This window comes from Glycine max, chromosome 5, assembly GCF_000004515.6.
Source record: "Glycine max cultivar Williams 82 chromosome 5, Glycine_max_v4.0, whole genome shotgun sequence".
NCBI lineage: Eukaryota > Viridiplantae > Streptophyta > Magnoliopsida > Fabales > Fabaceae > Glycine > Glycine max.
Window position 1 is genome coordinate 19910399 of NC_038241.2, and position 25750 is coordinate 19936148.

A 25750-nucleotide genomic window follows, 5' to 3' on the forward strand; every position below is an offset into this window, starting at 1 on the left:
ACGTTTTTCATCATTACCTTCCATGGTTTTTGTTATGTTTTTTTTATCTATCTTTATGTATATTTATGTATAACTTCATTATAGGTTGTTTGCATTTTGGAATCGATTTTTGTGCTTTCTATATGTTGCTTTCTTATTTTGTTCTGTAACTAATTACATTCAATGTTGTGCTATAGGGCCCATCAAATTTGATGGCAAGAACACGATTTACAGCAGCATTTCGTGTTCACAAGGTCAACACTAACAATCCCAACCACTTTTCCTTTTCTCTTATTCCAAATAAAAAAAATAGTGATTGCCTAATGTTTTCATGTTTCCCTGCAAAACATCATTGAAGTTCCGTTGACTTACCATAGACAATGGAGGCCATATTACCCAACTTATGTTTTATTTGACTACAATGGAACCAAGCATTTTGTTAGGGTGTGCAAATATGGCACACGATGCTTTTTTGCTGATGGGCTGAAAGAGTTTAGAAGAATCCACGACAGTGTCATTATCCGGTTTTTTGCAACCTCAAAAGATACTTCTTTCGAAGTTGACATCATGGAACCTATCCTTAGACAAACATGTCGAAGGCCGGTTGTTACAACCAGAAGGCACATCTTTACCGCCGATGTCATGCAAGACATGATCGAACATACCAACCCTTTGGTAGGAGTTTGTTACCCACTCAATGATGTTTTTATTTTTTGGTTCCCATCTTCTCTTAGTTCAAATAACATTTTCAAATTACATTGACTGTTGATCATTTTCCAGCAGCAGCTTTAAATTTTTTGTTTGGATCAAAAAAATATGTTCTTGCTTACCGTTCAAATGGCAGACGTAACCAATGGCAGATCACCGTGCACAACGATCTGCCATCTGTTGCAGATCCATGATTCCAATACCTCTCTGAAAATAATTTAATGGCAGGAGATGAAGTTATGTTCTTCTTTAGGTTTGACGAACATGTATGGGAGGTCTTATTTAGGAAACAAGTTATATGGGATGAAGACCTCCCGGTTTGAAAGACGATGCCTAAAGTTGATGACTTTTTTTGTTTTAATTTTATTTATATTTTGATTAATGTTGTTAATCCAATACCTTAGGGTATATATTAAACAATTTCTTTGAATTTCTACTGTACAGTTAATGGTTATCAACTTATTATGTTCAATGCATATATGTATATGTTTGTTGTTTCTTCCGTAATGGTAGCCAAAATTAAAGTATGAGTCCGTGCATCGGCACGGGCTTCTCGCTAGTTTTCAATAGATAGAAGAATCAATTTGAATCAATTTTTTTAAAAATGAAAAAATTAAAATAATTTTTTTAAAAAATAAAAGATTAAACTAAAAAAAATAAAACATGACTTAAAAAAATATTTAGGCTTGTAAAATTCGGCGTCTGAGCCCCATTTTGTTTTTGACAGATGCCTGAGCCACATATTTATATTAAAACTTGTAATTCAATTTGTTAAAAATATACTATAATTAATTTTAAACATAACTTAAATTATAATTCCAAAAATGAACTACAGGGCAAGTCCGTGAGCTGCATGCGCAAGTGCACATTCTCATATTTTATTTTCAATGCCCTAGTCTAAGTCTAAATCTAGCATGTCAAAGAATATGTCGCATCAACCAAAGTTCAGAATATAAAAATAAAACTAACTATTTAAGAGTTTTAGCCTGGTGTATTATAAAAAAATACTAACAATTTAAGATGTGAATTGTCACTTTCTTAATAATTTTATCAATAAAAAATATATAAATAATAAGGAATCTTTTACGAGAAGCGTTTGGGTTTTGGAGAAAGACAGTCTAATACGATATATGAACCTTTTGAACATGGCACAGTTAGAAGCTAGAACTTAGAAGTAATTAATTTAAATGTATTTTCCGCTATTTTTTATTCTTAATTTTGTTCTATCATCAGTTTATCACCATATGATATGACACACTACAATTTTAAAAAAATTATACCACTAATTAATGTTAAAAAAACAATAAATAATAAGGCCTAAATATCTGTTTTTCTCCCTTTTGTGAATATCTACGGATAGCCCGCATATTAAAACGATAATATTGTTATACAAGTTATTGATGTTTTCTCCTTCTTGTAATAACTAGCATGTAACCCGTGCGTAACGCACGGGTCGTATCTTAAGCCATTCCACAATTTTCTAAATGTTAACTATCATCCACAATTTTCAGAATATGCAACTTTCTAAATGTTAACTAACATCCACAATTTTTTTCCCTATACATAAACTAATTAAGTCTCATTTGTGGAACAACAACTATATATATATCTTGCTGTCGTAAGAAATGCTAAATCTATAAATTCTTTTCGGAGAGTGATAAGGGCCAAGGGATCGAGTTTAACTGCCAACACTTTCCTTACATCTACTATGATTTGCATGTTACATTAGTATATCTTATCTTTTTCATCATTTTAAAAGCATATTCTCTTTCAAGTCGTATTCACATGGTGTTAAGTTGCGTATGGAAATTCGAACAATAGCAGTGGCCCCATTTCTTCACACAAGCAGTTTAACTTTATATATCATTTACGTTGAATTATCTATGTAGCCTTATGCTCGTAATTCGATCTATGTAGCCTTATGCTCGTAATTCGAACAATAGTAGTGACCCCATTTCTTCACACAAGCAGTTTAACTTTATGTATATCATTTACGTTGAATTATCTATGTAGTCTTATGCTCGTAATTCGATCTATGTAGCCTTATGCTCGTAATTCGAACAATAGTAGTGGCCCCATTTCTTCACACAAGCAGTTTAACTTTTCCCAAATCAGTAATTCAAACCTTATTTTGTAATCATCAAAGCTCAGGAGAACATAAATATTTAATTTTATATATATCATTTACGTTGAATTATCTATGTAGTCTTATGCTCGTAATTTTTTAATTTGCAAATGCTTTGGCCAGTTATTTTGTGGCATGAAGTTTTGTAATATGGAAGATGATATAACCAACAAAGTTTTATTTCAAGCAGGCAAAACCAGAGACACTGAAGAAGGTGTGTGACATAGTCAAGAAGCAATTGGCACTGTCAGAGGAATCAACTGTTATTGGCCAGCCTAAATTTTAAGCATAAGTACATCAGTAATTCAATATTAATATATAGTGATAAATAATAAAAATAATTAGTAAAATAAATATATTGAAAAAATCATTCTGCACAAAAAAAAATCTTCTAAATATATTTTTTTATGAAAAGATTAATTGCTACATTTGATTCCAAGTTTTAAGTATTTATTACATTTCACGTACATGTTTTTTTTCCTTTATAGACAACTAATCTCATCTGAAATTAGAATGATTAAAATAAATAAATTTAGACTATTAAATAAGAGCTTCAAATTGAATTGGCAAATCTACGTTAAAGATACCTATCTAGTATAATAGGTAGCTTCCCTATGGCCACATTTTTCACATTTCTTGCTGACCTGTCAAAAAACAATAACATTTAAACATACAAAAATCTGCTAAAAAAACTACTAAGTATTGCAGGATGCATCACCTTAGAATATTCCATCACCGTATGTTCCTCAATTATTTCCATTCCAAGCTCTCTTCTGATATCCTGTCAAGCACAGGATAACATAAGGAACAATTACCAATACTCAACATAAAATGAAATATGTTCGTGGTTACGATGAAAAAGTCATAATACTTAAATCCAATTTGGTAGTGTGTGGATCCAAAATCACTGCCATAAGAAAGCTTTTCTATAATATCAAAGTAATGGTATGATGAACTTAAGAGTCTCTTTCCTCCACTGAGTCCAATAACTGCAGCAATAGCCATTATATCCCTTTCTAGCCACTATGTACTATCACCATCAATTTTGCCTATTATAACAATGATCCTAAACCGTATCCACTACTCCTTCCCATAAACCAAAGAATATAAAAAATATTAATTATTGTAATAATATAAATAATGAATTATTCAAGATTTCCTTTATAAAGAAGATTAATAATATACCTAATTTCTGTATTTACATTCAATCATTTTTTTTTGTTGTTTTGGGGATTTGACAAAATATATCGTAATATAGAAGGAAGCAAAGATGCAAGAGGGACACATTATTTTTAATTCAGGTGCAGAGAGAAAAGTAAATGTAAGAAATTAGATATCATTCAAACAACCACTTGTCCGACATAAATATATATATATATATATATATATATATATATATTATCTGCTATACTTTCCATCCCTTACACCCCTGATTATTCTATCCAAATATAAACGTGTATAATTTTTTTGAAATAATCAGACCAATTCAAATTAAGCTTTCATAATTTTCCTTCATTATCATTATTTATATCTTATTTAATCTTAAAATATTCCTTTCTCTTTTTTTTTTTTTTTATCTTTTCAGTTAACAAATGATAAGAAGGATAATTCTATTATCCATTAAATTGAAATACATGTCGACGTATATATCTCCAAATTAAATGATTAATTGATTGAAACCAATTTTTTATAATTGTAATTATAATTAAAGTAATTAATTTTTATAAATCCTATTTTATAATTAATGAATGTAAATCATTTTTTTTATTTTATCTTCTAATTTAAAAAAAATTCACAATCATATTTATATTCAGTATCAGTATTTAATTAAAAAAATTAGTATGGAAAATATTTTTGTAAATAATTTAATTGAAATTAAAATAATTATATTGAAATAAAATATCAAATTAACTATTTAATGGTCAATTGATAAATTAAATTATTGAATACATAAATTAAATATTGAATTATTGAAATTGAACGGTCAATTATTAATGCATAAAATATAATAATTTGAAAAAAATAATTTTAATTATTAATTGATATAAGTTCAATATATTTCAAATACTATTATTGCTCAATTTCAATCACACAATATAAAATTATTACATTTCCTTAAATACTAACCTAATGAATGATGATGATAATAACACATTACTAAATATTGATTTAGATTAATTGAAAAATTTAATTATTAATTTATATTACTAAATATTCAAATTATTAAGATAATTCGTAATATTCTTGATTTTAACATTCAAATCATTCCATTTTCAAAATATTCAATTTATATTTTAAAATATTCAATTGTTGTTATAAATACATAGAGTAAACAACCAATTTCTTCTTCACATGAGAAGTTTGAATTTGATTGTTTAATTTTTATCATTCCATTTTTTAATTTTTAATTTTGACTTCATAGCAAAGTTTAAGAGTGTCATTATTTATGTAATCTTTAAAATTTTACGACTTTTCTTTTCATTTTTTCTCTCATGTAATATGTTCACCATAGAGTTTAAGAGTGTAATTTGAAACTTTTGAGATTTTTTTTTCATTTTACTTTCCTCATCCTTTTTTCCTCATCCTTTTATTGTATCTATAACTTTTAATTTAGTTTGTATTTTAACATTATTTTATATTATTTGCCATTTCAATTATTAAGGTGAATTAAAGACTTGAAAAAAAGAAGGAAATGGTGGTGCACTATTCTCTTGAGATACAATGTTTTGATGAGTTTGTCTCAGCCTCCCAGGTGCACGCAACATGCGTTGATGATACTTTAGAACATTTCTAGGAAAAACCAACTTAGACATAGGAAAAACATCGTGTAACATCAACTCCTTAAATCATCTACAGATTTGACAACAAAATCATACAATTCCTTTCAACCCAGCCACATAATTTAATTCAACCTGGCCTGCATGGATGCGAAGTACAAAAATAGACCTGAGTAGCAATGGAATCAAGCTCATCAAAGAGGACACATGGAGCTGATTGTCTGGCCTTGTCAAAAATTTCTCGAACATTGGCTTCACTTTCACCAAACCACATAGTGAGCAATTCTGGGCCCCTCACACTGATGAAATTAGCTTGACATTCATTAGCAATTGCTTTGGCCAACAAAGTTTTTCCACATCCTGGAGGACCATAGAAGAGAACCCCTTTTAATGGTGACATACCAAACTTCTCAAATTTTTCTAGGTGCTCCACAGGATATTGAACAGTCTACATACATAAATGCAAAATCATTTCAGATTAAATTGATATAAAACTAAGTAAAAATGTTTAACCAAGAATAGCAGACCTCTTGCAGCTCACGCTTGACATTTTCAAGGCCTCCAATATCCTCCCACAGCTGACATTAGGCACCTCAACAACCTATCAACAAAGATTGCTAATTAGGGGAAATAACAACAAAGACAGAAAGCCTCACCAGCTAAATAATAATTTAAATTTAAAAGAATTAAAAAGAATAAAAAAAAACTACTAACAGTTTCTCGTAAAGCAAATGGATTGCTTGTTCCCAGAGCAGTATGGAAATGCTCATTTGAAACTGCCATAGAATTCAGTACTTCAGCATCAATACTCTCATCTTCCAAATCAATGACATCCATCTTCTCCCTGATGCATTGAAGAGCAGCTTCAGTGCAAAGGGCAGTAAGGTCAGCATCAACATATCCATGAGTATCTTTTGCAATTCTCTCTAGATCAACCTACAGTAGGAGAACCAGTACAGTAAGTTAGACATACCAAAAATTGATAAAGAAAAAATCACAAAAATCCACCAACAGAAATGGAAGTTAAGAATGCTGAATTTACAGCATCTGAAAGCTTCATGTTTTTGGTATGTACGCGAAGGACTTCAAGTCTTCCAACTTCATCAGGAACACCAATATCAATTTCACTATCAAATCTACCAGACCTTTTCAATGCAGGGTCAATGCTATTTGGTCGATTTGTAGGCAGTGGCAATGAAATTAACCTCAACTATATATCAAAGGATATCCACCTCATATGCCGCTTGGGGCTATAATCTACACATAAAGGAACAACTAAAAATCTATTGAGGAACAGGTAGAGAAACTAAAGCCACCAATAAGTGTAAAATGCTCAGATCAAAGATAGCCCACCAATAAAAATGAGATTTTTATTATATATGTATGCAAAATTATGAAAGGAAAGGTATGTTTGTTTGATAATCCTAGCTGTCAAGGAATTACTTTTTATAACCATTAGATTAAAAAAATAAGAGGTGATATAAGGAGTAACAAATTTGTCTAGATATAAAAATATAAAATCAGTGAAATAAAAAGTAACAAATTTGTTTAGATGCCTGCAAGAATATTAATAAATTTATAGATTCCTGTAATATAAATATGTCTAGATATAAAAATATAAAATAAGTGAAATATTATTAAACTATATACTGATTTGGGAGAATAAGTTTTCCAGCATTTCCTCTTAGCCCTCCAAGCTATTCCTCATAGGACTGAAGCAAAATACATAGGGACAAATAATTAAAGAAACATGTAATGAAAGTGTTAATGTTACTACAAAAGAATGCATGGGAAAAGATGGGAATGAAGTGCCAAATTTTTTTAACAATGAAATGGGAACCATTCTTCAAAACTTTCAGTCTAAGACTCAAAATATGTTCCCAACGGGGGCTTAAGATCTTCCTTTCCAAGCATTTTGAAGCAACATGTGCAATGAAAGTGAGCCAAAAGTTTACAACTACCAAACCAAAGTCAAAACAGAATCATCTGAAGATGATTGAATGAAGGTAGTAGTTGAACAAAGGTCATATTGATTTTTCCAAATGATCAAATCCAACAAATACAGTATATAAGTTGCATCTGAAGTATTGAAGTAGATGATGCGAGACTCTCCAACATAATAAAAAATTTCAGTTGTGGAAGATATTTTAGAAAAATAGTTACAGATATACTATGTTCCCTTAACAAAAATTTCAATGTAATGATATCATCTCACCACAAATTAGATATTGTCCCAAGAAATTAGTTATCCACCATTATTAAGTCCTAACATGTGCAAGTGCTGATAATAATAAAAGTAGTATTACTATTATCACAAACCTACAAACTGCAGGAAATTCTTCAGCTTCGGGTGGATGAGGTGCCAAGGAAAATGCAAGTGTATCCCTCCAATCAGCAGAAGGGTCTTCAAAAAGAGTATAATAGGAAAGATAAGCAACTTTTCGGCTTACTTTGCGAGTGTAGTACTCTTTCCTCGCCTTTGCATCTTGGTGGTGAAACCTGCAAGTTCCTTTGATCATCTCATCCAAAACATGAGTTGGAATTCCATGATTTATAACCTGAAAGAAGCCCCACTTCTCACATGCATATCTAACTTTTCCCACAACATGATCTCTCAAAATAGGATCATCATGGATGCCTGTGAGGTCAATTATGGGGATGCTGATCTTTGAATTTGATGCACTGGTTACGCCATCATTGAGATTAGAGTTTTCACAATAGAACATAAGTGGAACTTTTGTTACACCATTTTCTACCAGTCCTTGGACACCAGTCTTTGAATCATCAAATGCCTTGATTTCACTTTTCCTGTCATAACTTGAAACCGTTCCTGCCTCCAACTTATCCGTGCTTGTGGCTGCCATATTTAGAGGCTTTCTATGCACCAAATCATTGTAATGGAAGTAAGTATGAAGTGTTCAAAACACAAGCATTGAAGAGTGAGTATATCAAACAGAGAATGAAGAATTTTTTCCCTGGAGTTTTCCTAGACAGTGAATAGATTGGAGGCATGCTTGTTTATTTCTCAGGATGCCCTGCATATAATTATAGGGAAACTAAATCATTGAAACTACTATTCAATAAAGTGACTTGATAAGGATCATTTTTTTTTATTTAGTTGAAGCATATCTCACTTTTTCCTAAAAAGAAAAATTCTATAGCTCACACATAAAGCTAAAACATGGTTCCTTACCTGTCACTGGTGTATTTTAAAAACTGAGGAACATAGAACTACAAATAACTATGTCATACCCCATTTTTGACCCGTCTTATTTCTTTTTTCTCGTCTTTTAAGCCGGAAATTTCCATCATTTCAGATGAAATTTCGGCAGGGAGGTATTTTAAAATACCTCATTTTTGTTTTGAAGACGCCCCTTTTTTTATTTATTTATTTACCTTTTTTTATTATTATTATTATTATTATTCTTAGTTATTATTTTCTTCTTTTTTTTTTTTTTTCTTTTATTAAGTGTTTTTATTATTTCCGTTTTTTATTAATATCTTTATTAGTATCTTCTTTTCGTTTTTTATTTTATTTTTATTTTATTTTATTTTATTTTATTTTTGCTGTTTTATATTTTGTTTTTTTTCCTTTCCTTTTTTTTCCTTTTTCTTCTTTTCGGTCTTTTTGGTCCAGGCCCAGAGGGGCTCTTCGTTTTTACCCTAATTATGTCCTTTAAATACTGCATTAATTACTGTGCATGTCAGAGAGAGAGGTGAATACAAACAGTCAGAGTGCCGGAACAGCTCAAGCCACCGCAAACCACCAACACAGCCTCCCTCAAGCCACCGCAAACCACCAACACAGCCTCCCTCAAGCCACCGAAAACCACCAACACAGCCTCCCTCAGGCCACCACCCACCACCGTTTTCACAAATCCGTACAAATCAACCACAAAAAAAAAACCAACAGAAACGAAATCCGAAACACATTCAACACCACAGATTCGTATTCCATAACCACAAATCACACGATTCGTACCCCAATCATCACACAGACCACGGAAGCCGAACCGGCATAAACCAAGATAATACGAACCCAGAACCATACACTACGCGGTCCTAACTCACCGGTTACCAGCCCAAAACCGTTTCAACCCAACCAAACACGAAAGAAAAGGGTAGGATTCTACCCGCTTTAAGTTTAGATCTAGGCTTGCTGTGTCGCGTTTTTTGAAAACGAACCTCAGATTCATAACGAGTGAGTGAAGAGGGTTCGAGAGGTAAAAAAAAGGGGGGACTTGAGCTACTCCGGCACGGTGGCGCCGCCAGCGGCCGCCGCGCCGGAGGGTGTTCTTGGCCGCTGAGAACCTCGGAGAGGAGGAGAGAGAAGAGAGAAAAAGAGAAGAGAGAAAAAGAGAAGAGAGAGAAAAAGCTTTTGAAAAATGAAAAAACCGGCCCCCTAGCCCTTATATAGAGGCTGGACCGGTTTGGTTTTTTTCCTTGAACCGAACCGGTCCGGTTCTCCCCTCTGGCCCGTTGGACTCGTCTCTGGCCCAGTTTCTTTTTTCTCTTTTTCTTCTTTTCTGATTCCTACTCTCACCCCCCCCTTTTCCTTACTGCACCCCTTTTCTTTTTTTTTTTTTTTTTTTTTACGCACCATATTTATTTTATGTCTTGCATTTTTTATTTTATGCATCATATTTAATTTTATGCCTCGCATTTTTATTTTCTTTATTCATTTTCCAGCACCATATCTATTTTACGTCTTGCATTTTATTTTCCAGTATCATATTTATTTTTTGTCTTGCACTTTTATTTTCTTTATTTTATGTACCCTATTTATTTTTGCCTTGCATTTTTATTTTTATGTCTCGCATTCTTTTTTAGCATCATATTTATTTTCTGTATTGCATTTTTATTTTCGTTTTATTTTATTTTCAGCATCATACTTATTTTGTGTCTTGCATTTTTTTTATTTTATTTTGTTTATTTTTTATTTTATGCATCATATTTACTTTATGTCTTGCATTTTTTATTTATTTTTAGCATCATGTTTATTTCATGTCTTGCATTTTTATTTTCATTTTTTTATTATTTTTTATTTATTTCCAGCATTATATTTATTTTTATGTCTTGCACTTTATTTTCTTTATTTATTTTATGCACCATATGTATTTATTGTTTTGTATTTCATGCATTTTATTATTTCTTCTAGCATATTTATTTTAATGCATTTGCAATTTTTATTTATTATTGCCAATTAGAATGTATCTAGGTCCAATGTAAATAAAAATAAAAAAAAAAATGAGAATCTGCACCGACACTCACATTTATTTTTATGTTTTCCGCCGAGGACGATCATGTGATTTGAACCATATCCGAGGAAAAGGACCCTCACTTGATCCAACGTCATTTTAAGGGATCCGGCGCGTTTAGACTTATCTCCGTATAACTAAAAAAAAAAAAAAAAAAAAAAAAAAAAAAGAAAGTCAAAAACCAAAAACTTTCCATAATCAAAATTTCAAAAAAAGGGGTCAATCTTTATCCTTTCTTTCTTAATCAAATCTTTAATCAATCTTTAATCAATCAAACTTTTTTTCAATTTAAAATCAATCGAACTCACTTCTTTTATTTCTTCTATGCCTTTTCGGCCTCTTACCTTGCCTAAACTCTTCTTTTTTTTTTTTTTTTTTTTTTTTCGAACTTTAAAATCAATCAAAACCAACCACTCGACTTTCTACCCCGAACTACATGATTTTGATCCCATTCGGGTATGTAGGCAAAAGACTTTGTCTTTCCAAATCAATAAAAAATAAACAAAAACTTTTTCCTTCTCCTTTCTTTTGAACCCATCTCTTTAATCTTTCCACACTTGAGCATTTATTTCCAAATAAATAATCAATTTAGCATAAAGATAAAATAAGCAAGAGGTTCCTATAGAGTACTATAGACGTTTAGGGTGCTAGTACCTTCCCTTTGCGTAACCAACCCCCGGACCTTTTGATCTCTTAAAAAATAGGGTTTTTTCGAGCTTTCTCCCTTTTCTTCGGAAAAATAAAAGATCGGTGGTGATCTTAGAAAATGCGAGTCAATGCTAATCAATAGCTTGATATCCAAAAATCACCGCGACAGAAAAATGGCGACTCCACTGGGGATCACATTCCTAAGTGGGTTAAACCTATCTTGTTTTTCTTCATCTTTATGCTTTATTATTATTTGAAACTGTAAATACGTGCTTAAGTGTTTATCTCTTACGTGAGTGGTGAGATAAGTCCTACACCCGGACTTGAGGGAAACATAAGATAGGATGGTGGTATAATCATAGTGTCTTTCCGAGAGTGAGTTTCGGATGTGGCACATGTGATAACCCCGCTTAATGGAGGGATCTTGGGAATATTACTATGTTGGCATGAGTAGTCGTGTTCAGCATTGATATTTCCAAGCGACCTATGAAGTTGAGGACCTTTAGTTACCTTTAACCCATCTTAGCCTTTTAGGACGTAGTGCGGTGACTAATCAAGAGTAGTCTTGAATTAGTTGATACGCGATACTACACTCAAACGAGGCTTTCCTATGGACGTTGTTAGACCGGGAGTAGTCCCGTAATCCGACAATATCCGGAAGTGGTCAATGACTTTGGGAACTTGGTAGAACCCGTGATACAGGTACATATGAAACCATAGTCCTTACCAAACGGCGTGTTTACCCTTAACTCCTACATTTTGGACTTAACTTCACCATGTTTTCTCCGTACTTTGGCATAATCATGCATACATGCATCCATGCATAAACTCTTTTTTCATCCAAATTATCGAAGGACTTAGACAAGCTTTTTGTAAACTTTGTAGATATGGACATCCCACTGAGAAGCACTAGGAAGTACCTTTTCAAAAAAACAGACCTGTTGAGATTAAGGGAGCTAGCATCTTTAGTAAGTGATCCAGTTGATTTTCAAGCTCATCATGGGAAGTTGCTTAGAATTCTTAGAGTAGATGTTGAGGAAGGATGCCTAGAGACCCTGATTCAGTTCTATGACCCGCTCTACCATTGCTTCACATTTCCCGATTACCAGCTTGTCCCCACACTTGAAGAGTACTCCTACCTAGTTGGCTTACCTGTGCCAGACAAGATACCTTTCCATGGTTTTGAGCCTACCCCTAAACCCTCTGACATCGCAGCCGCCCTCCATCTTAAAACCTCCATCATCCAAGCAAACCTTACCTCTAAAGGAGGTCTCCAAGGTCTTCCCACCCACTTCCTCTACCAACAAGCCTCCATATTTGCTGAAGCAGCAAGTATACTTGCCTTCCATTCTATCCTAGCCCTCCTTATATATGGCCTTTTACTCTTCCCAAATGTTGACAACTTCATCGATATCAATGCCATTAAAATCTTTCTTACAAAGAACCCCGTACCCACTCTACTCGCCGATACCTACCATTCTATCCATGACCGTACCCAGGCTGGCCGGGGAACCATTTCTTGTTGTGCACCTTTACTCTATCAGTGGTTTACCTTCCACTTACCTCAATCCCGTGCCTTCAAGACCAATGATGACAAGCTTTCCTGGCCTCGCCGAATCATGACTCTTGACCCATCTGACATTGTTTGGTACCAAGCAGCTAGTGATGTTGGAGAGATTATTGTGAGTTGTGGTGAATATCCCAACGTACCTCTTTTGGGTATGCGTGGCGGAATTAGCTACAACCCACTCCTCGCTCGACGACAATTCGGGTACCCTATAAAGACAAAACCAAACAACCTTGCCTTGACTAATGAATTCTATCTTAACCATGGTGATCACTCGAACAAAAGGGAAAGATTCGCACAAGCTTGGAGCGCTATCCGCAGACTCAGCAGAAGTCAGTTGGGAAAGAAATCAGACTATGTGCACGAATCTTATACCCAGTGGGTTATTGATAGGACCAAGAGCTTTGGCCTACCCTACCGCTTACCTAGATACCTATCGTCCACCATCCCACCATCATCCTTGCCTATCCCCTTCGACACCAAGGAAGAGTTTCATGAACAATTAACCAAAGAAAGGCAAGAAAAAGAAACTTGGAAGAGGAGATGCCAGGAACTCGAGCAAGAGAATGAGACTTTGAAAGGGAAGATAGCCCAACAGAGCCGTGAGCTTTTTATCCAGAACCAGAGGATGATTGAGAAGGACGACTTGCTTCGTCGGAAAGACGCTTTGCTCCACCAAGATGCTAGAAGGAAGAGGAGGTTTATGGACTTGTTCTCCCGTGCACATTCAGATTCCGAGGACCCATCTACTCCGGGAGTTTGAGTCTGAAGTTCTTAGGACCTTATGTTTAGATTTTAGCTCCCGAAATCTCTGGACTTGAAAAAAAAAAAAAAAAAAAAAAAAAATCTTTGTAATATTCCAATGCTTAAGTGAAGTGTTTCAGTTTATGATGTTTACAATTTCTCTAACAAGTTCTTCGATAATAATTTGTTCCCTTTCTTTTTGCATAAGCATAAGCATGCATCATGTTGCATTCATAGTTTCTAAATCGAGTCTCACACTGTGTTCACTACTTCAAAAGGGGGGGAGTCAATCAGCCACCGCCCAAGGAAAGTGGCCCGGCGAATTCTCCACAAACCAACTCGCATTTACAACACCAGGGCCAATCGGAAGAGGATGGATATAGTTGAACAAGAAAATCAGAGTCTCAGGGAGGAGGTTGCCACTTTACGAGAGGGAATGGATAGGTTGACGACCATGATGAGTGCACTCCTGTCAGCCCAGAACTCTCAAGCTGCCGCCGCTGCTGTAGAGCAGCCTTTGGTGAGCACAACCTCGCTATCTACAGTGACTTCTCCACCCCTCTTTTTGCCTCCAGGTTGTACATGGGGAATGCCACCTCCAGCCTGTGGAGGCCCCCAGCCCGCTGTATCTGAAGTTCCACCTCCTTTTGCTCAGCAGTCAGCACCGGTTCCGCAACCCAGTACCTCTTTCCCTCAAGCTGCAATGACTTATTCAGCTCCACTGATTCACACTATTCAACAAGAGGTTGAACCAATTTTCCAAGCTGAAAATGTTGTAGCCTTCGACAAGATGGAAGAACTCCAAGAAAGATTTGATGGTATGCAAAGGGAAGTCGAAGCCCTCCGAGGAAGAGATCTGTTCGGGAAGGACGCCTGTGAATTATGCTTGGTCCCAAATGTTACTATCCCTCACAAGTTCAAGGTGCCAGACTTCGAGAAGTATAAAGGGAACTCTTGTCCCCGCAGTCACTTGGTGATGTACGCGCGGAAAATGTCCATGTATACTGACAATCATAAGCTACTTATTCATTTCTTTCAGGACAGCCTGACTGGGGCCGCTCTGAAGTGGTATATGAATTTGGACAGCGCGAGCATTCGTACTTTCAATGACCTGGGTGAAGCGTTCATCCGGCAGTATAAGTACAATCTGGACATGGCCCCAGATCGTGATCAACTCCGTGCGATGACACAAAAAGAGAAGGAAACATTCAAGGAGTATGCCCAGCGTTGGAGGGAAGTGGCTGCCCAGATTGTCCCGCCGTTGGAAGAAAGGGAAATGACCAAAATATTTCTGAAGACCCTGAGCCAGTTTTATTACGAGAAAATGGTTGCAAGTGCACCAACAGACTTCACCGAAATGGTCAACATGGGGGTGCGATTAGAGGAAGGTGTCCGAGAGGGACATTTGACTGGGGAAAGTGCCCCTGCCGCAAGTAATGCCAAGAAGTTTGGAGGCCACTTTGCGAAGAAGAAAGATCAAGAGGTGGGAATGGTAGCTCATGGTAAGCCTCAGCAGAATTTCACCCCATATCGTCAGGTTGCGAATGTTGCATCCACTATCCCAAACCCATCATATCACCAACAAAGGCCACATTACCCCTACCCATACCCTCCACAACAATACCCTCCACAACAATACCCTCCACAACAATACCCTCCACAGCAATATCATCAGCCACAATACCCTCAAAAACAACAAAATCGCCCGCAGGCCCCCCAACAACCATATCACTCACAAAACCGCCAGAAAACAACCTTTGATCCAATCCCGATGAAATATGCTGACTTACTCCCCGCCCTGCTCGCCAAAAACCTTGTCCAGGTCAGAACACCCCCTCGTACACCAGATGTTTTACCTCCCTGGTTTCGTCATGATTTAACCTGCGCTTTCCACCAAGGGGCCCCAGGTCATGACGTTGAAAACTGCTATGTCCTGAAGAATGAAGTGCAAAAACTAGTCCGGGCCAACTTGCTATCCTTCAAAGATCAGAATCCCAATGTTCAGGCGAACCCTCTGCCGAACCATGGGCCTGCTGTCAACATGATACGAGATGGTGATGAAGACGGTGTCATCCTGAACGTCCAGCACGTTTGAACTCCCCTGGTCCCAATACATATCAAGATGTGCGAGGCAGCTCTGTTTGACCATGATCATGCAGCGTGTGAAATATGTCCTGTGAATGTAAAAGGATGCCCGAAGGTACAAGAGGACGTACAAGGGCTGATAGACAGCAGAGAACTTATCATCACGAGGAAGGACAAAGAAGTGTGCGTCATCACCCCCGAGTTTCAGCGGTTGGAAATAAGCTATAACAGTGGGGAATCAACTACTACTCCACTGGTGATTAGCTTGCCAGGACCTATGCCGTATGCTTCTCTAAAAGCGGTCCCTTACAAGTATAGTGCCACGATGTTGGAAGGTGGGCAGGAGGTGCCTTTGCCCTCTCTAACTCCTGCGATTTCTGTGGACAACATTGCTAGTGACGGTAAAGTTCTAAGGAATGGACGTGTTATCCCCACATTGTTTGCAAAGAAAGTGAATGATCCGGCAGTTAAACAGGCGACAGTGAATGGCCCCGGTACAAAGAATTCTGATCATGACGAAATTCTGAAACTGATCCAGAAGAGTGAGTATAAAGTAGTAGACCAGCTGTTGCAAACTCCCTCTAAGATATCCATTTTGTCTCTGCTATTGAACTCAGAAGCACACCGTGAGGCTCTAATGAAGGTGTTGGACCAAGCTTTTGTGGAGAGGGACGTGACTGTTAATCAATTGGACAGTATAGTAGGAAACATTACTGCCTGCAATAATTTAAGTTTTAGTGATGAAGAGCTTCCTGAGGAGGGGAGGAACCACAATCTGGCGTTACATATATCGGTGAACTGCAAGTCAGATGCTCTGTCGAATGTACTTGTGGACACTGGTTCCTCATTGAATGTAATGGCCAAATCCACATTAGATCAACTTTCCTACCAGGGGCCCCCCATGAGAAGAAGCGGGGTGGTTGTCAAAGCGTTTGATGGATCAAGAAAGTCCGTTATCGGGGAGGTCGATTTGCCCATTACAATTGGGCCGTTTGTTTTCCAAATTACATTCCAGGTGATGGATATCCAAGCCGCATACAGTTGCCTTTTGGGTAGGCCGTGGATCCATGAAGCGGGGGCCGTGACATCCACCTTGCATCAAAAGCTGAAGTTTGTCAGAAATGGGAGATTGATCACTGTGAGTGGAGAGGAAGCCTTGTTGGTTAGTCATTTGTCAGCTTTTTCCTTTATTGGTGCTGATGAAACAGAAGGAACCTCTTTCCAAGGACTGACTGTAGAAGGTAAAAAGCCAGAGAAGAATGAAGTGTCTTTTGCTACTTGGAAGAGCGCACAGAAAGTGGTGCAGGAGGGAACAGGTGTAGGATGGGGAAAAGTTGTGCAGTTAATAGAGAGTAAAAACCGTGAAGGACTAGGTTTTGCTTCCTCTGCAGGATCCGCAATGAACAGTGTTGGATCAAGCTCCATTACTAGCACCTTTTGTAGCGCCGGGTTCATCAACAACTCGCCAGAAGCCAATGCTGTCTTGGAAGATGTTCCTGAAAAGATAGTGCTTACATTTGTCACACCTGGAAAACTTGTCCGCAACTGGGACGCGGTTGACATCCCTTCAGTAGTTCATGCATCAAAGTAATGTGTCTTTGTTTTCTCTGTTTGTTTGTTTTTCAAAAAGATCCTTTCGTCTTGCCCAGGACGAAGGCGCAATCATGTAGGGCTGTTTTGTTTCAAGCACTACTCTTATTAATGGAAAATGTGGTTTATCCCGATATCTATGCTTATTGCTCTTTCTGGAAAATGGTAACACAAAAAACCCAAAATTATTTTATTTTTGCTTTCTGATTTCAAGTAATTATAAAAAAAAAAAAAAAGTCTGCATTGTTCACTCATTTTCTAAAGTCAATCATCAATCATATGCAGACTAGGCATTTATGAGCCCGTTGAACATAATAACCCTGCACTCTCTCCCAACTTCGAATCTCCTGTCTACGAGGCTGAAGAGGAGGAGGATGATGAAATCCCGGAGGAACTTGCTCGGTTATTGGAATATGAAAAGAAAACCATTCGGCCTCATGAGGAGGTAGTAGAGGTGATTAACTTGGGAACCGAGGAAGATAAGAAGGAAGTCAAGATTGGGGCATCGCTTGAGGCAACTGTCAAACGAAGGGTGATTGAATTACTCAAAGAATATGCCGATGTGTTCGCATGGTCGTACCAGGATATGCCCGGCTTGGATCCCCGTATTGTGGAGCACCGTTTGCCTTTGAAGCCCGAATGCCCACCGGTCAAGCAGAAATTGAGAAGAACTCGCCCTGACATGGCTCTCAAGATCAAAGAGGAAGTACAGAAGCAGATCGATGCAGGTTTTCTTGTCACATCAGAGTATCCTCAATGGTTAGCCAACATAGTGCCTGTTCCAAAGAGGGACGGCAAGGTCAGGATGTGCGTTGACTACCGGGATTTGAACAAGGCTAGTCCAAAAGATGACTTTCCTCTACCTCACGTCGACGTATTGGTTGACAGCGCTGCAAAGTCCAAGGTTTTCTCCTTCATGGACGGTTTCTCTGGGTACAATCAGATCAAGATGGCAGTTGAAGACAGAGAAAAGACATCTTTCATCACGCCTTGGGGCACCTTTTGTTACAGGGTAATGCCTTTTGGGTTGATAAATGCAGGTGCCACTTACCAAAGAGGCATGACCACTCTCTTTCATGACATGATGCACAAAGAGATAGAAGTGTACGTGGATGATATGATTGTCAAGTCAGGCACTGAAGAAGAACATGTCGAGTACTTGCTGAAGATGTTTCAACGGCTGAGAAAGTACCAACTTCGACTGAATCCCAACAAATGTACCTTTGGTGTTAGATCTGGAAAACTCTTGGGCTTCATTGTCAGTCAGAAAGGTATTGAAGTAGATCCTGACAAAGTCAAGGCCATTAGAGAAATGCCGATTCCACAAACAGAGAAACAAGTGAGAGGTTTTCTTGGGCGTCTAAATTACATTTCTCGTTTCATCTCGCACATGACAGCCACGTGCGGACCTATATTCAAGTTGCTTCGAAAAAATCAAGGGGTTGTTTGGACCGAAGATTGTCAAAAGGCTTTTGATAGTATCAAGAATTATCTGCTAGAACCTCCAATCCTTATACCGCCAGTTGAAGGAAGGCCTCTGATTATGTACTTGACTGTGTTAGAAGATTCTATGGGCTGTGTGCTCGGACAACAGGATGAGACCGGAAGGAAAGAGCATGCCATCTACTACTTGAGCAAGAAGTTTACAGATTGTGAGTCCAGGTACTCCCTACTTGAGAAAACTTGTTGTGCACTAGCCTGGGCTGCCAAGCGTCTTCGCCACTACATGATTAACCACACCACCTGGCTAATATCCAAAATGGACCCGATCAAGTATATCTTTGAGAAACCCGCTCTGACAGGAAGAATTGCTCGTTGGCAGATGTTGTTATCCGAGTATGATATCGAATACCGCACCCGGAAAGCAATTAAGGGAAGTGTCCTTGCTGATCATTTGGCTCACCAACCAATTGAGGACTATCAACCCATCAAGTTTGACTTTCCTGATGAAGAGATTATGCACTTGAAGATGAAGGATTGTGATGAACCATTGCTTGGAGAAGGTCCAGATCCCGAGTCTAGATGGGGTTTGATTTTTGATGGAGCCGTGAATGTCTTTGGTAATGGAATTGGGGCAGTTATTATCACTCCGGAAGGTAATCATCTCCCTTTCGCTGCAAGGTTACAGTTCGATTGCACCAACAATATGGCAGAATATGAAGCATGTATCCTGGGCATTGGGAAAGCCATCGACTTGAGAATCAAGAACCTTGACATTTACGGGGATTCAGCTCTCGTAATCAACCAAATCAAAGGAGAATGGGAAACTCGCCACCCCGGCTTGATTCCATACAAAGATTATGCAAAGCGTTTGCTAACCTTCTTCAACGAAGTGGAGCTTCACCACATCCCTCGTGATGAGAACCAGATGGCAGATGCATTGGCAACTTTATCCTCCATGTACGAAGTGAGTCACCGGAACAATTTGCCAACAATCAGAATTCAGCGCCTCGAGAGGCCCGCTCACGTATTTGCAGTCGAAGAGGTTGTTGATGATAAAACCTGGTTCCATGATATCAAGTGTTTCCTCCAAAGTCAGGAATATCCATCTGGAGCATCCAACAAAGACAGGAGAACTTTGAGAAGATTGTCTGGTAATTTCTTCCTAAATGGGGACGTTTTGTACAAAAGAAACTTTGACATGGTACTACTCAGGTGTGTAGATAAGCAAGAAGCAGAACTTTTGATGCATGAGGTACATGAAGGCTCCTTTGGAACTCACTCCAATGGACATGCAATGGCTAGGAAGTTGTTGAGAGCAGGTTACTACTGGATGTCGATGGAAACAGATTGTTGCAAGCATGCTAGGAAGTGCCACAAATGCCAGATTTATGCTGACAGAATTCACGTACCACCAACTACACTTAATGTTCTTTCTTCTCCGTGGCCCTTCTCTATGTGGGGCATTGATATGATTGGTAGAATCGAACCGAAAGCTTCAAACGGACATCGTTTCATTCTAGTGGCTATTGATTACTTCACCAAGTGGGTTGAAGCAGCATCTTATGCAAATGTGACTAAGCAAGTTGTGGTCCGCTTTATCAAGAATCAGATCATCTGCCGTTATGGTGTGCCCAACAGAATCATCACAGATAATGGAACGAACTTGAATAACAAGATGATGAAAGATTTGTGCGAAGAGTTCAAGATTGAGCATCACAATTCTTCTCCTTACAGACCTCAGATGAATGGCGCAGTTGAAGCTGCAAACAAGAATATCAAGAAGATAATGCAGAAGATGGTGGTCACATACAAAGACTGGCATGAGATGCTACCGTATGCTTTGCATGGGTATCGCACTTCAGTGCGTACTTCAACAGGGGCAACCCCCTTCTCTTTGGTGTATGGTATGGAAGCAGTACTCCCTGTGGAGGTTGAGATTCCATCAATGAGAGTTCTAATGGAGGCCCAGTTATCAGAAGCTGAATGGTGCCAAAGCAGATATGATCAGTTGAATCTAATTGAAGAAAAACGCATGAAAGCCTTGTGCCACGGACAACTTTATCAACAGAGGATGAAGCAAGCTTTCGACAAGAAGGTTCGTCCTCGTGTGTTTCAAGAAGGAGATCTTGTGCTCAAGAAGGTTTTATCTTTCCAACCCGATTCTAGGGGCAAGTGGACGCCTAATTACGAAGGCCCATATGTCGTCAAGAGAACTTTCTCTGGTGGTGCGCTGATTCTTACGACTATGGATGGGGATGAGCTCCCTCGTCCCGTGAATGCGGATGCAGTCAAGAAATACTTTGTCTAAAAGTAAAAGAACAGCTCGGTAAGTCAAAAACCCGAAAGGGCGGCTTAGGCAAAAATGAGCGTCTCGGTGGGTCGAAAACCCGAAAGGGCGGCCCAGGCAAAAATTAGAGACATCAAACAGAAAAATAATTAGCCTGATAGGTCGAAAACCCGAAAGGGCGATCTATGCAAAAGTTAAGGACCAAAAGACAAAGTAACTGCATCGAGCTGATCTTCGTTCATTTGAGGCACAATGGAATGTCAGGGAGACCCTGAATCTGAAGCATCCAAACAGTAGAATTCAAGGTTGTCAGAGGGAACAACGGTTATTGTGTTCAATGAACCTTCGATTGATATTTACCATTTTCCAAACTTTGTAAGATCAGTGGAGCCATGCCATTGGCAGGTCACCACTCTTTCAAATAAATTTGAGCCTGTTGCCTTTCATTTGGAATTCTCATTTATTCAGCTTATAAAGCCTTTCCTTTTTTATGGTAGCATTTGAAACAAAATATTTCTCAAAATCATAAATTTTCTTTCATGTCTTTTTTGAGAAGCACAAACAACAAAACACTTTTTCTTTGAACTCGTGAATAGGTGAAGGGTGCGTCAACAGCTACCCTGAGAATGGATAAACCTTGCAGGTTGCACGTGGTCAATTGCTTTTTTTTTTTTCAAAAAAAAAAAAATAATAATAATAATAATAATAATAATAAATAAATAAATATAATAAGCATGACCACAGAAGCACCAGCTCTTCTACCATGTTTTTTGGATTGGCACGTTCTCCCCAAGAAATGTTTATTCCCCATCAGTTGCTGCGGGCTTTACCCCGTCACTATTTTGATACACCCTAGTGGCATCATCCCCATTGAAGATTGCCGAGTGTTTGTGATGCGACGTCGGGTCACTTTCAATCTTACTTGTCCAATCTTGTTCCACCAAATTTATCATTCATACAATCATACAAGTCAATCCTCCATACGGTCAAACAAGTCGTGTCGTTATTCAGGCATTCATACATTCATGCATATACACATTCATGCATATACAATAAAGACAATATCATGCATACATGGCTGCATTAACCATCATGAGTCTTGCTTCAATCATCTGTTCATTTCAATCAATCATGAATAATTTGTAACCCTCTATTTCCCCCCAAGTGTCATCCCCAGTGTGTCTGATCCGAAGATGTCACCCTCTCTCCGCCAAGTGGCAATTTCTTTAATGAACAGCTTGTGCATCATTTGCCTCTGTTTCATGTCATCAGTTGACTAGTTCGGCAATAACCCGGACAGTTGACATTTATCTTTGTTTCTTATCAGTTGATTAGTTCGGCAATAACCCGAACAGTTGACATTTATCTTTGTTTCTTGTCAGTTGACTAGTTCGGCAATAACCTGAACAGTTGACATTTATCTTTGTTTCTTGTCAGTTGACTAGTTCGGCAATAACCTGAACAGTTGACATTTATCTTTGTTTCTTGTCAGTTGACTAGTTCGGCAATAACCTGAACAGTTGACATTTATCTTTGTTTCTTATCAGTTGGCTAGTTCGGCAATAACCCGGACAGTTGACATTTATCTTTGTTTCTTGTCAGTTGACTAGTTCGGCAATAACCCGGACAGTTGATATTTATCTTTGTTTCTTATCAGTTGGCTAGTTCGGCAATAACCCGGACAGTTGATATTTATCTTTGTTTCTTATCAGTTGGCTAGTTCGGCAATAACCCGGACAGTTGATATTTATCTTTGTTTTTTGTCAGATTGGCTAGTTCGGCAATAACCCGGACAGTTGATATTTACCTTTGTTTTTTGTCAAATTGGCTAGTTCGGCAATAACCCGGACAGTTGATATTTACCTTTGTTTTTTGTCAGTTGGCTAGTTCGGCAATAACCCGAACAATTGACATTTATCTTCAATTCTGGTCAGTTGGCTAGTTCGGCAATAACCCGAACATCTGACATTTATCTTTGTTCCTTTGTCGTCAGTGGCAGTTCGTCGTCAACCCGAACAGCTGACATTTACCCCCAATAAAACCATGTGATCCCCAGTCGGACCCCTTTTCTTTAACAAAATCGGGTACCATTTGGTTTTGTTATTCCCAGTCGAGCCATTTACCTCGTCTTGCATTCATACTTGCATCGCAAGCATTCGCAACATTACGTGCATAACAGTGCATTCATAGCATTTTGTAATTGAAATTGGTCAAAAATGGTGTACTCTGTATTTAAATCTCTTCGACCCGTCGCTTTAAAAGTTTCACTTTTAAATCTCCGTAACGAAGAGACTTAAATAGGGGCATCTGTCATACCCCATTTTTGACCCGTCTTATTTCTTTTTTCTCGTCTTTTAAGCCGGAAATTTCCATCATTTCAGATGAAATTTCGGCAGGGAGGTATTTTAAAATACCTCATTTTTGTTTTGAAGACGCCCCTTTTTTTATTTATTTATTTACCTTTTTTTATTATTATTATTATTATTATTCTTAGTTATTATTTTCTTCTTTTTTTTTTTTTTTCTTTTATTAAGTGTTTTTATTATTTCCGTTTTTTATTAATATCTTTATTAGTATCTTCTTTTCGTTTTTTATTTTATTTTTATTTTATTTTATTTTATTTTATTTTTGCTGTTTTATATTTTGTTTTTTTTCCTTTCCTTTTTTTTCCTTTTTCTTCTTTTCGGTCTTTTTGGTCCAGGCCCAGAGGGGCTCTTCGTTTTTACCCTAATTATGTCCTTTAAATACTGCATTAATTACTGTGCATGTCAGAGAGAGAGGTGAATACAAACAGTCAGAGTGCCGGAACAGCTCAAGCCACCGCAAACCACCAACACAGCCTCCCTCAAGCCACCGCAAACCACCAACACAGCCTCCCTCAAGCCACCGAAAACCACCAACACAGCCTCCCTCAGGCCACCACCCACCACCGTTTTCACAAATCCGTACAAATCAACCACAAAAAAAAAACCAACAGAAACGAAATCCGAAACACATTCAACACCACAGATTCGTATTCCATAACCACAAATCACACGATTCGTACCCCAATCATCACACAGACCACGGAAGCCGAACCGGCATAAACCAAGATAATACGAACCCAGAACCATACACTACGCGGTCCTAACTCACCGGTTACCAGCCCAAAACCGTTTCAACCCAACCAAACACGAAAGAAAAGGGTAGGATTCTACCCGCTTTAAGTTTAGATCTAGGCTTGCTGTGTCGCGTTTTTTGAAAACGAACCTCAGATTCATAACGAGTGAGTGAAGAGGGTTCGAGAGGTAAAAAAAAGGGGGGACTTGAGCTACTCCGGCACGGTGGCGCCGCCAGCGGCCGCCGCGCCGGAGGGTGTTCTTGGCCGCTGAGAACCTCGGAGAGGAGGAGAGAGAAGAGAGAAAAAGAGAAGAGAGAAAAAGAGAAGAGAGAGAAAAAGCTTTTGAAAAATGAAAAAACCGGCCCCCTAGCCCTTATATAGAGGCTGGACCGGTTTGGTTTTTTTCCTTGAACCGAACCGGTCCGGTTCTCCCCTCTGGCCCGTTGGACTCGTCTCTGGCCCAGTTTCTTTTTTCTCTTTTTCTTCTTTTCTGATTCCTACTCTCACCCCCCCTTTTCCTTACTGCACCCCTTTTCTTTTTTTTTTTTTTTTTACGCACCATATTTATTTTATGTCTTGCATTTTTTATTTTATGCATCATATTTAATTTTATGCCTCGCATTTTTATTTTCTTTATTCATTTTCCAGCACCATATCTATTTTACGTCTTGCATTTTATTTTCCAGTATCATATTTATTTTTTGTCTTGCACTTTTATTTTCTTTATTTTATGTACCCTATTTATTTTTGCCTTGCATTTTTATTTTTATGTCTCGCATTCTTTTTTAGCATCATATTTATTTTCTGTATTGCATTTTTATTTTCGTTTTATTTTATTTTCAGCATCATACTTATTTTGTGTCTTGCATTTTTTTTATTTTATTTTGTTTATTTTTTATTTTATGCATCATATTTACTTTATGTCTTGCATTTTTTATTTATTTTTAGCATCATGTTTATTTCATGTCTTGCATTTTTATTTTCATTTTTTTATTATTTTTTATTTATTTCCAGCATTATATTTATTTTTATGTCTTGCACTTTATTTTCTTTATTTATTTTATGCACCATATGTATTTATTGTTTTGTATTTCATGCATTTTATTATTTCTTCTAGCATATTTATTTTAATGCATTTGCAATTTTTATTTATTATTGCCAATTAGAATGTATCTAGGTCCAATGTAAATAAAAATAAAAAAAAATGAGAATCTGCACCGACACTCACATTTATTTTTATGTTTTCCGCCGAGGACGATCATGTGATTTGAACCATATCCGAGGAAAAGGACCCTCACTTGATCCAACGTCATTTTAAGGGATCCGGCGCGTTTAGACTTATCTCCGTATAACTAAAAAAAAAAAAAAAAAAAAAAGAAAGTCAAAAACCAAAAACTTTCCATTATCAAAATTTCAAAAAAAGGGGTCAATCTTTATTC

At 37.4% G+C, this 25750-nt stretch overlaps 4 protein-coding genes across 6 annotated transcripts; 3 read left to right on the top strand and 1 right to left on the bottom strand.

Moving 5' to 3' along the window:
* Positions 1–5500: 5500 nt before the first annotated feature.
* Positions 5501–8602, bottom strand: LOC100785833 (cell division cycle protein 48 homolog). 3 transcript variants are annotated; one of them, XR_005891444.1, is made up of 5 exons: positions 8040–8178; positions 6632–6846; positions 6304–6525; positions 6117–6190; positions 5501–6037 (listed from the first exon to the last, which is right to left on the bottom strand). XR_005891444.1 is itself a non-coding variant. In XM_041015355.1 (5 exons), exons 2-5 carry the CDS (start codon positions 6647–6649, stop codon positions 6010–6012), a joined length of 342 nt encoding a protein of 113 aa, XP_040871289.1. In that variant the 5' UTR covers positions 6650–6846; positions 7909–8590; the 3' UTR covers positions 5501–6009. The 3 variants fall into 3 exon arrangements, 2 of the variants coding, with proteins under 2 accessions (XP_040871289.1, XP_040871288.1); XM_041015355.1 differs by having other exon boundaries at positions 7909–8590; XM_041015354.1 differs by lacking the exons at positions 5501–6037; positions 6117–6190; positions 6304–6525 and having other exon boundaries at positions 6626–6846; positions 7909–8602.
* Positions 8603–12382: 3780 nt separating this feature from the next.
* LOC121174843 (uncharacterized) lies at positions 12383–13825 on the top strand. Its single transcript, XM_041015269.1, has one exon. It carries the CDS (start codon positions 12383–12385, stop codon positions 13823–13825), a length of 1443 nt encoding a protein of 480 aa, XP_040871203.1.
* A 354-nt stretch (positions 13826–14179) lies between these two features.
* LOC121174844 (uncharacterized) lies at positions 14180–15918 on the top strand. Its single transcript, XM_041015270.1, has one exon. It carries the CDS (start codon positions 14180–14182, stop codon positions 15899–15901), a length of 1722 nt encoding a protein of 573 aa, XP_040871204.1. The 3' UTR covers positions 15902–15918.
* A 10-nt stretch (positions 15919–15928) lies between these two features.
* On the top strand, positions 15929–21292 carry LOC121174845 (uncharacterized). The gene is made up of 2 exons (XM_041015271.1): positions 15929–17478; positions 17767–21292. The coding sequence occupies exons 1-2, from the start codon at positions 15929–15931 to the stop codon at positions 21230–21232; spliced, it is 5016 nt and encodes a 1671-aa protein (XP_040871205.1). The 3' UTR covers positions 21233–21292.
* Positions 21293–25750: the final 4458 nt, after the last annotated feature.